The sequence below is a fragment of the Aulostomus chinensis genome, chromosome 1, assembly GCF_037954235.1.
Source record: "Aulostomus chinensis isolate RoL2024-O1b breed Wild chromosome 1, RoL_Achi_v1.0, whole genome shotgun sequence".
Classification (NCBI taxonomy): Eukaryota; Metazoa; Chordata; class Actinopteri; order Syngnathiformes; family Aulostomidae; genus Aulostomus; species Aulostomus chinensis.
Window position 1 is genome coordinate 65,005,901 of NC_141320.1, and position 13,502 is coordinate 65,019,402.

General features: G+C 45.5%; 3 protein-coding genes across 5 annotated transcripts in view; 2 read left to right on the forward strand and 1 right to left on the reverse strand.

Moving 5' to 3' along the window:
- The first annotated feature begins 6,256 nt into the window (after window positions 1–6,256).
- Window positions 6,257–9,787, forward strand: LOC147272763 (putative methyltransferase DDB_G0268948). Its single transcript, XM_086200965.1, has 6 exons — window positions 6,257–6,424; window positions 6,582–6,742; window positions 7,447–7,660; window positions 7,849–7,952; window positions 8,057–8,194; window positions 8,812–9,787. The coding sequence occupies exons 1-6, from the start codon at window positions 6,317–6,319 to the stop codon at window positions 8,897–8,899; spliced, it is 813 nt and encodes a 270-aa protein (XP_086057091.1). The 5' UTR covers window positions 6,257–6,316; the 3' UTR covers window positions 8,900–9,787.
- On the reverse strand, window positions 8,664–12,766 carry LOC147272764 (receptor activity-modifying protein 1-like). The gene is made up of 3 exons (XM_086200979.1): window positions 12,593–12,766; window positions 11,053–11,191; window positions 8,664–9,394 (listed from the first exon to the last, which is right to left on the reverse strand). The coding sequence occupies exons 1-3, from the start codon at window positions 12,645–12,647 to the stop codon at window positions 9,139–9,141; spliced, it is 450 nt and encodes a 149-aa protein (XP_086057105.1). The 5' UTR covers window positions 12,648–12,766; the 3' UTR covers window positions 8,664–9,138.
- The window catches only part of LOC147272765 (receptor tyrosine-protein kinase erbB-4-like), a 202,702-nt gene continuing 199,122 nt past the window's right edge, over window positions 9,923–13,502 (forward strand). For all 3 annotated transcript variants that reach the window (XM_086200933.1, XM_086200942.1, XM_086200934.1), the window contains exons 1-2: window positions 9,923–10,095; window positions 10,591–10,696. In XM_086200933.1, the coding sequence (XP_086057059.1) occupies window positions 9,967–10,095; window positions 10,591–10,696 (235 nt within the window). In that variant the 5' untranslated portion in view covers window positions 9,923–9,966. The remainder of the gene's footprint in view (window positions 10,096–10,590; window positions 10,697–13,502) is intronic.

Sequence of the window (13,502 nt, forward strand, 5' to 3'; positions counted from 1 at the left end):
GGTTATGTGAAGGGTTTCAGAACGGTTTTGAGATGAAGTACCTTTGCTTCAAAGTCAGGTTCCGAATGCTTTTATTCCACCGACTCCATGCACCTACATGCATGTAGCATGATTGATGACCACCTGTTCCTACGTCTACGCAGGGTGGCTGTAAACGCATTCATAAATATTGCCGCTTTACTGTTGTTCCAGTCCTCCGAGTCTTCCATGTACGTCTTGGGTTTCACACTGTTGTAAAATATGAATCTCTTTGGATATTTTGTCACGATTATAACTCGAACGGCTTCCTCCAGTTGTTCAGTTCTGATGAAGTTGAACAACGCCAACTTCTTTTCGCCAGCTTTTCCCCATCAATCCGTGAGAGAACGGTGTTGCAGGGTGGAACAGTTGGAAAGAGAGGCGGTAAATTCATGACTAACAACGCCAAGCAGCCCCCGAAACACCAGCGTGCATCTGTCTTCGATGTGCAAGCACGCTTCATTCCAGCTGGGATGATGTATAATGTGTTTTTGTTCCTCCTCCTCCTGAATCCTCTTAGAGCTCTTTGAATAAACTACAGCTGAGATCTTGTTTGTGGTGAGGGGGACCAGCACCTGGAGATACTGGTGGTCTTATGTGATGAGAGAACTCACCTGGCTCTGGTATATACTGCTCGCTTGATAGACAGCACAGACACCTGGAAGCCCAGAGAGAGAGCAGCAGTGTAAAAGCCACTGCTGCTCTACAGGGCCATGCATTATGCAGGAAGTTCTCTCTCTCTCTAGTTCTCTCTCTCTCTCTGTCTCTCTCTCTCTCTCTCTCTCTGCCCCCTGCTCTGCAGTAAAAATAGATCAACAGACCTGAGCATTCAGCTCTTTTTTATGCTTCTCACTTTCACTCGGATCTCACCAGGTGCAGGAGCTGTTGGCGCCCGCCTTGCAATTCTTTTGCCTGTGTGAATGTTTGTGAGCGATTTTGAAGCATGTTTGCACACACACACACACACACACACACACACACACACACATGCAGGTGGGAGAGGACGTGTGCTTCAGCATGTGTGCATATCAGCCATGCAGGGTTAAAGCGTTTCATCAGTTTGCCACTGCACCAGGATTTTAATAAAAGTGGGATATTGGTCTCGCAGTGGTGTTTCCTGCCGTTTTGCTCCAGGTTACGGTTTGATGACACAGTCAGTCAGTGAGGGGTGGCATGTAGTTTGTAAAGCCTGCAATAACCCTGTAGTATGTAGATGCCCCCATACCGGGCTGTTTGGGTCCCTTCTTTTTGTGACAAGATGAATGCAAATGAAGGTCCATAAAGAAGGGATATTCCCTGTTGGGTGTGGAATAACTTCCCTTGCCGACAGACTCCCTGACCCCAACATCATCCAATAACTTGTGGCAGAAACGGAACAAATCCAGCTGCCAGCGTCCAGAGTCCAGAGAGGGACTCATAAAGGTGTAATCCACGTCTCCTTTTTCCAGCTGTCCGCTCACGAATCCACAAACACTTTGATATGAAGAACAAACCAACTTTCACCTTTCCCGTTCCGCGCGACTCTGATTGGGCGCCGATGAGCTACTCATGCTATCGCAAGCTAGTCATGCTACCGCAAGCTCGTCATGCTACCGCAAAGGAGTGTGGAACATTTGTTTTGATCTCAGCTCAGACGTGGCTGGGTGACAGATGCACGTGCTAAATCAGATGTTGCATCTGAGAGTTCGCAAATGGGGATTTTTTTTTTTTTGTGCTGTTGTTTCAGGCTGAACATGCGTGGCTGGCTCTTCCTGCATTTCCGAGTCACTAAGAAGTGATGGGGAGGGGGAGAAGGGTCCTCGTCCCTGCCTGCATCAGTAAGGTCCCGTTTTATTGTGTCTTCTCATTTCCTGTTTTATTTTCTTCTCTTCCCCTGTCTTTGTCGCACCGATCCTGCTCCCAGTGTCTTGCGTCCAGTTGCTCCCTGCCCTGATTGTGTCCCCCTGTGTCTTGTTAGGCCCACCTGCGTCTCGTCACCTCTTTGTGTGTCTCCTCATTTATCCTCCCTCGTGTTTCCAGTTCCCAGCATCTTCCTGTGTTCCCTCGTCCTCGCGTTCACGTCTCCGTGTTCCTCCCTGTGCTCGACCTTTGCCTGCCCCGCCTGGACTGGATTTATTAGCCTAAATGAATACTATATTGCTTTTAGAGTCTTGAGCCTGAGCTGTGCGTTTGTGGGTCCAGTTGTTGTGTCATATGTCAGATTTTCAGATTGAATTGAAAAATGTTTCGCTCATCAGCACATAAAACCCCTGCTGGTCAAATAAACATCGTCCAAATGTCCACAAGAAGGTCACTGAATGCAAAAGACCAAAGTTAGTGATTTTCTCCTAATTTTAACATTGCGTGTGTGCATCAGGGTAATGTATGCACATACTGTATGTGCAAAGGTCCCCTGTCGCTGAGTGTGAAGGCTCCCTGAAGACCATTGATCCGTGTCTACGGCCGCAGAGGTCCGCGACTCCTCCTTGATTGCCATTCCGCTGCTAATTAAACAGTCCTGCTTAACGAGTTCCCCTTGCTAACAAGGTTGGAAGGAAAGGTCACGCTATCAAGCTTGCTTCAACTGGACGTCGTCAATAATGAGGAAGACAGGTAGGGAGAAATCATCCAAAGGAAGGAGGAAGACTGGCGTGGTCTTCGGCTGAGATGAACTCACGCTGTTTGAAGCCTCACTGACAGATCTTGATCCCTCCAAGTGGTGGAAGATCTTTGCATTGGCAGCACATTAAGGCTGCTGCTGCTGTTGCATGTTTTAGCTCATTAACTGTGCATTTACATTCACGTAAAGACTTTTCTAAAGCATCCTCTGGCTTTTTTCTTTTTTTTTTTAAATCAGAAAAACTGACTTGAAACTTGCCGGTGATGGACGGGGATCTGGAAGTTTGGATTTAAGCGACGGGCCCTCAGACCTGGATATGGATAAAGGAATAAAAGTTGCGAGTTACATTTGTAAAGGCACCTGGATGCACCAAAAAGTTAAAACCACTGATACTGATTTCAAACTGACTTGCATAAGCTAATAATAGGGACGATACTGGCCAGATAGTTGTTTTATCTTGCCCAAAAGGAATGGAGTCCAGAAATAAATAGCAGAAGCACAGAAATGATTTTTAGAACCTTTTTTCTGGACAAAGATTTTCCAAGTGAGCCTGTAAATGTCCAGAGAAAAATGCCCGAGCCAGACGCACAAACATCCGACCTATATATACTATCTGGCCTTCTCATCATTTATCTTACAGCGGCAGAATCAGGATAGATTGGTTCAATTAGACTGGCCTTTAATGTAATCTGTTTAATCCATTTCTATCATCAAAGCCAATACCTACCACTCTCCACAGAGAGCGGGATTAGCCCTCCGAGTGCATTACAGAAGGAGCGTCTCGGCTATAAAAACGCAGCCTCAGAGCCACTCGCATCTCCTCGATATTTGCACTTTACAGCAGCACACCGTGGAGTGTCTCCAGTGAAGTTTTTATGTGTAAAGATTTAAGGTATTCATATCCTACCAGAGATTGTAAACTCCGAGTGGCACAATGCACAGCGCCACAATAAAAACACAATGGAAGACTCGCTTCTTACTCTCTCTTTCTTCTCCCTGATAGCTGCAAGGATTCCTTATTGCTAAATGGAAAATAAAAACAAAAAAACAAAAGCAAAAACAAAACACCAACAGTCCTTTGAGAGAAACAACTTCAAACTTTAATAAACTGGAGCATTAAAACATAAGAAATGTGTTCGCCAGTCAAAGCATCACCAGCTGGAACACAACTCCGCAAAATTAGTTTTGCGTGGAATTTGCGGACGTTTATGGAATATTTATGTGATAACAAGGTGATTTTCTCTCATACGACGGTGATATTAAAGTAACGGATTACAAGCTGATTGCTAAATTGAGTTTGATGCAGTTAGCAGCAAAATGGCCGAGTTAATCTCCGCACGAAAGAAATGTGAGTGTGTTGTTAGCGTGTTCGTGGCTGCATAAATCAACGTTCATGGGTTGTTTTTTCCCCGTTCAAATGCCGTCCCTTTTCTCATCTGCTTGTGAAATCTTTTCAACAACTCATGAGAAAATGACTCTTCGCCTCCCCCCAAAAAAACTGCATAGCAAGGAGACAATTTCCCCAAATTCCTGGATTTCATCCAACTGCTGCAATCTGCTTTTACCTGCTGAAATTTCCAGAGGGAATTGGGATTTTATACTCAATACCCATCTATCCTTCCCCCTACCGTGCATGTCTTTGTACTCACACTGTCAAGAGGATGAAGAAAATCGGTGTGCATGCATTTACAGCATATCTATTTTAGTTTGAAATATATTTTTGGACGTATACACTTGCAGCAGAGAATAACACGCTTTTATATTGATCCATTTTACGCTCGCGCCAAGAGTTCCTCCACCAGTTTTTACTGGATAAAATCAAGATTCTCCCTGCATCTGCTTTAATGAAAAAAGTTAAATACAGTCGGCCTATTTCTAATATCTTTTACTCCGAGGATGGATTACCTGCCTTTCAGGAGAATTCCCTGCGCAGTATTAGCAACACTGCTCGTCACAGTCAATGGAAGTACTCCCATAGCTCTTTTTTATTGTTGCAAGAATGCCTGCAGATATTAAAGCAATACATGAGGCTGCTTGTCTTAGTCCATTGACTTTGTGTTTTTAATGGCTTGTGTGGATGTATGAGGACCCTGTCATAAGACTGGCTGGTAAATTGTCTGGGATGACACATGTATGTTGGAAAACAACATTGTCCTCCAAAGTGTGTACACCACGCTCGAGCGGCTCCACACACACACACACACACACACACACACACACACACACACACACACACACGCACACACATGCACACTCTGAGGCGTGGACAGAGAGTGCTGCTGACAGGTTTGATCAAAGCTGATTGATTGGACGACACGAGGCATGGCTGCACATAGCAGCACAAGTGGGGTTAGGGGTTGGAGCTCCTGAAGTGTTTGAGGACAGCAGGCGCCCCCCACCCACACCCCACCCCACCCCACCCCCGTTTGTTAACACAACCCCAATTGCAAAGCATATCTGACAATAGATATTGATCAGGTGAATGTGAAGGATCAATGTGTTGATTAGGGAGAAAACAAGACTGGCTGGCTGCCTGGATTCAAGAGGGAATCATTCAAATATTAATATTTTGAACTGAAAAGTGTTTGTCAAAATTGTCAAAATGGAATTATCAGCACAAAAGCTGAGTTCATGGTCATCTGCAGCATTGGCTTCAGTCAGACAGGCTTGTTGTTGTTTTTTCGTTGCTTGTTTTTTGAGTCAGTGCGGTGCAGCCTCACATTCATTTTCTTGGGAAGAAACATAAAGCAGCAGAAGTGGTAACCTCACTCAGTGCACATGAGGAATAACAACTAAGAATACATTTCCAAGCAGCCACACGCTTCCTTTTTTAATCCCAAGCTTTGTGGCTGTGCATTTACTGCCATCTGCTGCTCTTTGGAAGCGCGTGCAAAAATGTGCTTCTGATATTGTATGATGGATGGACTCATTCCTCTATGATTTTTAAAGCCTAAACTGAGGATTTTGATACCACGCGTAGGATATGTTGAGTTCATGTGATTCAACTGGCAGCCGTGATCTTTTAATTGGTTCATTAGATTAGATTCGATTAAACAAGATGAGGTACTTTTCAGCTTCATTGTCACTGCGCTCTGTCACAAGTAAAAGGCAACCGAATGGAGATGGCGTCTAACCAGAGGTGAATAACTGAAGTATAAACTACAGGAGTGCAGGGCATGGAAGGATATATAAATACGTATATAAATACATGAATGTCTGTTACTGCAGGTACTTACAGGCGATGACTTTAGTATTCAGTATGTATAACTGCAGTATTTCCAGTGGTGCAATGGAGGATTAATAGTATATATTTTATCAGTACAATGTACAATAGTGTGTGTGTGTGCGTGTGCGTGTGTGTGCATGTGCGTGTGTGTGTGCGCGTGTGCGTGTGTGTGTGTGCGTGTGTGTGCTCCTGAACTTCAGGTGGTCCTGAGGCTCTCCTCTTGTAGCGCCTCTTAGAGGGCAGCAAGAGGGCAACCAGTCCACACGCAGGCGGGCGGGCAGGCTGGCAGGAGCCTCCCCTGGTGATAGTCTCTCTCCTGAGCTTCCTGTAAGATGCCCCCCCCCCCCCGCTGACAGGAAGTGAGGCTCCATTTATGCGCTTATGACCACCTCCCGCAGACGGGGGAGGTCTCGGAGCATTGGGTGGTGAGAGCGACCAGGGTGACACTCTGACTGAGACGCTGTGATAGAGTGATGGCTGTGCGGGTCTACGAGGCCAAGGATCACGCTGCTGCTTACCTGCAGTACAGGGTGACACCCCGGGAGATGATCGAGAAGATTACCAGCTTCATGCAGAGACAGGTAAGTGCGCAAGTGCGTGAATGTCATCAGCTGTGATCCACAGTCAGTCTCGCAGCTTTTTAATAAAAGTGATTCTCAGATGACGCGCTGAGTTGTTTCTCTCAGATATCTGTGTGTTTTCAGTAGCTGCGTGCTTTTTCACCTCCATTCCCTTTAGACACCGCAACAGTTCCAACTTGCAGTTGATATTGGCTGCGGTTCAGGCCAAGGGACAATCCTATTGGCTCCTCACTTCACCAAGGTGGTTGGAATCGACGTCAGCGCCGCCCAGCTGGAGATGGCGCAGGCCAATGACAACCCCCCAAATGTGTTATACAGGTGAATTGAAGTGTGTGTGTGTGTGTGTGTGTGTGTGTGCGTGGGGGGGGGGGGGTTGGTGGTTGTGGATCAAAGTGCGTTTGTTATATCAGAACTCAGAGAAGAAAACACACTCAGTGCCAAGTCGCACTGTTTTGTGGCGGAGGAAGGTCAAATAAGCAGCATATCCAAATATGCAGCATATATATATATATATATATATATATATATATATATATATATATATAAAGCCTCAACTCAGTTCGTATTGATGTAATATTCCTCTGAGCAGCAGGGGGGTTCACGGGTTATTCAAGGTCAGCAAGCCTCAGGTGTGTTTTCTTGGCAGAGGCAACCCAGAGTTGAACGTCACAGTGGAGCAGTGAGCGTATCAACACATTTGATCGGAGCCAAACTTGCTGCTGAAAATGCAACAAGACAAAACTAAACGCTAACCCAAAGCTCCAGCAGCGGAAGTTTTAATTAATGACTAATTTTGTTGTGCTGTGGCTTTTTCTGTTTATGGTTGTTTTTTTTCTTTGTTTTTTTTTCTAACGTGTTACCGATATTCTGAATTTGCAACTGATTTCGCTCAGCCACCTTTGTCAATGTGACCCCACAAACATATCATGAAAAAACTACAACACGCATGAAGTCCAGATCAGACAGGATTCATTTGTCGGGCGCTATTTCCAACTCCAGTTCACCAACCACCTCAACCCCAGGCAGGGTCCAGCAGAGGAGCTTCCATTCCAAGCTGGCGAGGTGGACCTGGTGACGGCCATGACAGCCGCTCACTGGTTCGACCGCCAGCGGTTCCTGCGGGAGGCCGACAGAGTGCTGAGACCCGGGGGCTGCCTGGCCCTGCTGAGCTACACCCTGGATATGGAGCTGGACTACAAGGATGTGTCCAACACCCTCAATGACATCTGTAAAGAGGTTATATGCTGAAACCAAGAAAATACACCAGTTTGAAATCAGTGTGAGCGATATTCGCGATACTTCATGTACTTGTTGTTCATGATGGCAAGAAGGGAATATTAAATGGAGAGGCATAAATCTGACTGTTCCTGATTGCAACATAACTTCCACTCACATGTTTTCGATTTATTATTATTGTTTTTTAGTTTTATGCTGCCCTGCTTCCTTTCCGGAATGCTTTTTTGGGAACAAACTCCATGAAGATCTACACGGACATGTTTGACTCCTGCCCCTACCCAGACAAAGAGTGGTGAGTGGGCGTGTCCTTTAATTCAACGAATGGCGCCTTTAATTGAAGCCAAACGCAACCAGTACGACTGCAGAAGTCAGACCATTTCATTTCTTGGTGCGCAGGAACGAGTGTGTGCGACTGAACAGGACGTTACCGCTGAACGGGTACATTGGCATGGTGGAGACCTTCTCCAGCTACCAGAAACTGAAACAAATGGACCCTGCCGAGGCCCGACGACTGTCCGATGACATCAGAACCAAGTGAGACGGGAGCTCCTCCGCCAGCCTCTCATCTCCTTCCACCACACACTGAGCGTCCACCTCCTAATCTCCCATTGCAATCCATTCATCACAATCAAAAAATGGCTCAAATTCGACTTTAAATTACCGCCACAGTCTTGAGCATTCATCAGAAAATCCAAATGTCGCTTGACTGAGCTTGACGGCTTTTACTGCTCTGATAATATAGGCGCCATTAATTCCCCTGCTCCTGACAAGACAGAATAGCCCAGCAAGCAAAATATACGGAGTGCTGAGCTATAAGTTTTGCACGGGTAAAAAAAGAAAAGAAAAAAAAAGACATTGTGTTTAATTACAAGACTTCTGGAGGATTTCTTTTGAATCCTGAGACATTTGCTTGCATCTCATAACACCAGATACACCTCAGCTTTTGCATATTGATTTAAAAAAAAAAAATTTAATGAACAGGAGGGCAAAGGCAAATCCGTCTGTTTATTTATCTGTGAGTTTGATCGACAATTTATCAAGTTTTTCAGGGTGTTTTTTGTTTTAAACCGCCTCCAGCTGCTTGATGTGGCTTCATTTATACGTTTTAAGGTTTAATGAAGCCAAGTTTCTTTGTCTGTCTCCCATCTCAGGTTGCTCTCGGCTATGCAGGTGTCGTCTCCAGACACAGAGGTCACCGTGGTTGTGAAGTATTTCTACTGGCTGGCACGTAAACCCTGATCACTCACACTGGTTGTGAATCAGAACAGGTTCAATTCATCCCATAATTAGCAAGGAAAACAGGGTCTCCCTGAGTGTCCTGTCCTCTGCAAGGTGTTCTAAGATTATGCATAATCTCTGAAATCTACCTGTTCAAAAAAAAAAAAAAAAGAGACAGTTATTTCCTGTGCAGTTTAACAAATCATCAAAAATCACTCAAACTCGTATGAGTCCATTTAAATCCTGAGTCAAAACCCTCGCTATAGCACCCCCTCTGTGCGTTTACTCCTCCACACCACCAGGGCGGTCATGAGCAGGGTCACCAGGACTGGAACTGCGATGAACGGGGCGAGGATGCTGATGGGCGGGTCGTGGATGAGCCGCCCGGTCAGAGGGCAGTTGGGGAAGTAGTCTTGGTGAATCTGCATGAACAAGCGATCGACTATCTGATTAGGCCAGAAACAGTCCATCCTCATGGCAACCTGGAAGGTGCAGTTTGTTATGTCCTCATAGATCCTGCAGAGGGCGACAAAACACAAATGGATACATGACTAAGGTCATTATTTCCTCCGCAGGACTGTTGTCTTTGAAACGTCCTCTGAGTCCTCCCAAAGTTGGAGTCCGCCAATGGGTGTAGAAAAAAAAAGTGGCAAAGGAGCGTTTAGAATTACCAGTAGGCTTAACAAGGCTAAATATAACTGCTAGATGGCGGAGGGCAGGAGAAATGGAGATGCATTCCAACAGCATTGTGCCGCTTTGCTCCATACCAGGAGAGATTATCTTCCTGATGACCACTTTGTCTGGCTGGAGAACCAGAAAGGGGAAAAAAAAAAAAAATCCTGCCAACCTTTCATAAACAACTGATTCTGGTATGTGTTTTTCATTGTTACTTGATTAAAAGGAAAATAAGTCAAACAAAAATTAAAAATATTTTCACAATTAAACTCCTCCAGTGTCTACGCGTCACTGCTTTAGCATGAAATCTTAACAGGAAGTGAGACTTCATATTTGATAAGCTACCTTTGGCTAGCATCAGCACCACTTCCAAGCTGAAGTTGCTAGCTGTGGTGTTACACGATACAAGAGGAATGGAGTACTTTATGGGACATTATACTCTAGGAATGGAGTGCTTTACGGGACATTATACTCCCTGGAACACTTCTTTTTTCCTTTTGCAATGCCACGACAGCTCTTGTGTTTTTGGTCCACAGAAGCCGGTAGGTTGTTTTGCTAGCCTAGCTTCATACCACCGAAAAAAAAATGTATGCAAAAGTGTTAAGAGTACAGTTAGTGAATTTATTTTGTATGTTTTTACAGAAAAAAAATTGTGTTCCAGTGTCACATAACATGAACTTTCTCCTCCTGAGTCATGCCGCGAAACAGCCAGTGGTGTTAGCGAGGGTGTGCTAGAACGCTAATGTTAGCTGTTGGCTAAAGGTTATTTATGTACTTTTTTCTCATCAACCGTCGAGCGATAAAATAATAATTTGTCAGATTCATTAAATTAAGGGAATTAAGTTTATCTTGGGGCCACAAAATGTGTAGTTTTTTCCTGTTAATAGCAACTTTTTCGCTCCATACCATATGAACTCGTTGATGCCACATGCTAGCTACGTGTTGTCATTGACCGTGGGAGCTCAGGAGTTGCCAGGTGTTGAATTAATCAGAGGAATATCTGAGAAACGTGAGTCTTTATTCCGTTATTGTCTCAGACCAACAAAGGGGCCAAGACGAGGGTCAGTATTGGTTCAGCATTTCCACGCCGGTCGAAGCTGAGGGAGCAGAAGGAGCTGAGGTGGGCACTTCTCTGCTGGACAGGTGAGCTAACTAGTGCTAGCAGTTGAGCACCTTACCAACGTTAGCCTCTGGCAGGTTCGTGTCGACCAGATAGAACACATGACTTGTTGGTCTCATCGATGCTGTTCCAACTCAGACCGTATGTGTTTAGTCTTGTCGCCATGGCAACCAGTGGGCTAGAAAAGTGCAGCAGGAGTGAGAGCGGCACCTGCTGGCTGGCAGGTGCAATCATATCCCTGTAGGACACAGTGACTCCTTGTTATTGTTTGATTATCCATGCATTCATGTTCGTGATGGGGGTTCCCAGCAGGATCCTGGAGGGACAGCTGTTTTTTAATTTTCATCCCTATGAATATTAAGACAGACGGTGAACTCACTTCATGGTGTCCTGCCAGCTGCACCACAGGCTTCTCTCCACTTCCGCCATGTTGAATTTGAATTTCTTCAAGCAAAGATCGTTGACGTTCAACTCGTATAAATCCGTGTGGCAGCCGGACACTGATGGCAGGACTTGAGCTGGAAATCAGGAGAGCATTAATTAGAAAAGCGGGCGATAGGAGACGATGCTGGTCTACAGAGAGAATTTTGCTGCATTAAGATACAAAAGATTCCACAAAGCAATACATCTGTGTTTAATTCTTGATAATTAGTAGTATGCTTGCGCAACAAACAAGGTCATATCCTGGCAATGGTTATTCCTACTGGAGCATTTCTTCTCTATTAGCCTGTTACTTTCATGAAGAAAAGATTTTAATTTGCAGCCTGAGTCCCAATCCCATTTGTTTACTTCAGAGATGTGCGCAAACAGCCTCTTAACATGGGCCGCAGCCGTCCCGCAGGACTCCATGTAACACCACAGAAGGAGGGAGAGTTTAAGCCGGCGTAAAAGGCCCTCGCGGATCAAACAGGTTGTTGTTACAACGGAGGGAAACACAGTGATGTGGGTCTGTGGCGGCCTGATAAGGACCAGTTGTGCGACCATTATGTTTGCTCTGTCTCAGCTGGCTCCTGAGCCGCTGAAGCACTCCACCAAGGGCCGGATGTGTGGACACAGGGGCTTCAGAAGACATGCTTTGGAAATAAAATAAAATATAAAAAAAAAAAGCCTCACCATGCTGGTGGTATCTAAAGTGAGAGGGACAAACGCTCAAAACATGAATAAAAAAGGTCATGTTGAGTGCTCCCCCGTGGGTGTTTGGAGGAGTTTACCTCTCTAGCTCTAGGAAACACCCATAAAGCAAGTAATGAATTCCGCCTGCCCTTCCGGGATTCAATATTTGTGGATTTTGATGCTCATGAATATGTGGCTCAGATGTCAGTCATATTTAACCAGCCGCTGTGCTGCTCAGCACGAGAGAGCAACATCTTCCATTGGTGTGAAAATGAAGCCCATAGAGATGCTGCTGCTCTTAGAAATCACTTCTTCCCCTCAGCGGTATCACATTTCTTGGTCCTCGTGTTGTCGTTTTTTTTTCCTGTCTGACCTGCTGAAAATCCCTGACTGAGACCAACCTCAGAAGCATCACCATCAAGTTTATTGTCAGATCTTCCACACGTGCATATATTGAGGACTGAAATATGAATCTGAGGCATGTCAACTAAACGCCACGCACAAACGCAGGCGGCAGGCATGGCGGGGGTCCAGTTTCTGACCCCACAAGGACACACACACGACGATGATGTCGGATTTAAACAGACATAAAACTACAAACAGAATCCAAAGTTAAAATTCCAAGGAAAACCACCCCACTGGGTCTCTCTCCTTGAACATTCTCACACATGTTAAGTACTTTTTAAACCCTCAGTTTGGTCTGACAGGCAGAAAGCAAAGCCTGATGGACGTTTGTAACTCCTTTTACCTGGAGGGTAAAATAATAAGTGCAAATCTGTGCGCGAGTTGTTACCACAAACACTCACCGGCAACAAACAACACAAGCCCCATTTTCAGGAGCGAAGAGCTCTCCGGAGCCATGCTGGATATCCACCCGAGCTCTGTTACTCTCTGATCCCAGGAGATCAGCTGCACGTGTTGTTCTTCCTTTTGTATTTTTGATTTAAAAAAAAAACCATGTGCCCAGGGGGAAAAAAAGTACCTACAAATAAGTGAAGGAGCCCACGGTGGGTGCCAACTGATTGTGTGTAAAAGCCCCTTGACCTTCCGCAGTGGCAGCCTTCTTCCCGTCCCCTCAGCCCTAATCATAGACGCTCTGCCTGTCATCTGATTCCCTTTCAGCGTGGTGGAGCAGCTCACAGGGGACAAAACAAAGTCAGGAACCAAAATTAGCCTCCCGCTCCCTACCGAAGGAGCCACACAGTCACGTTCTGGCTCCTGTCTTTACTCCCTGTACTCTAACATTCATAATCTACCATGGGAACGTGGTCTCTGCAGGGGGCTGCTGAGGGATGAGGCCTCACGATGTTTATCAAATGCCTGTCAGAGATGTTTTCAGTATATTTAACTATAGGAAGAGATTTCTTCCTCTCATCCAGCTTCAATCGGGCACTTTCTTGCTCAGCAGTGATTTAATCACTTTACATAAAGCTCCTCGTAGCGATGAGTTGGTCTGTAGGGTGAGTTTGAGGAGGACCACTGTATGGGCTGGTACTACCCCCTGCTTCCACTAGGTGGTGCTAGAGAATAATATACAGATGAGGACAACAGCGTCATCCCTTCAGCTCAGCTTCTCTTCAGAACCAATTGTGTTCAGTTTTGCAGTGGCTGTTGAGTGGTGAAAGAACAGGAAGTACATCCTCGCCGTGGTTGCAGTGTCACAGGAACTCACAGAGGCTTTTTCTGATGAAATATGAGGATCCCACCAGTAGGAGT

Bases quoted from the DNA above. Each gene is read 5' to 3' on its own strand.
- LOC147272763 (XM_086200965.1), top strand. From the start codon at position 6,317: ATGGCTGTGCGGGTCTACGAGGCCAAGGATCACGCTGCTGCTTACCTG. The intron at 6,425-6,581 runs GTAAGTGCGCAA...CATTCCCTTTAG, and splicing joins CCAGCTTCATGCAGAGACAG to ACACCGCAACAGTTCCAACT. The intron at 8,195-8,811 runs GTGAGACGGGAG...CTCCCATCTCAG, and splicing joins TCCGATGACATCAGAACCAA to GTTGCTCTCGGCTATGCAGG.
- LOC147272764 (XM_086200979.1), bottom strand. From the start codon at position 12,647: ATGGCTCCGGAGAGCTCTTCGCTCCTGAAAATGGGGCTTGTGTTGTTT. The intron at 11,192-12,592 runs GTGAGTGTTTGT...CCTGATTTCCAG, and splicing joins GCTTGTGTTGTTTGTTGCCG to CTCAAGTCCTGCCATCAGTG. The intron at 9,395-11,052 runs GTGAGTTCACCG...CGCCCTCTGCAG, and splicing joins AGCTGGCAGGACACCATGAA to GATCTATGAGGACATAACAA.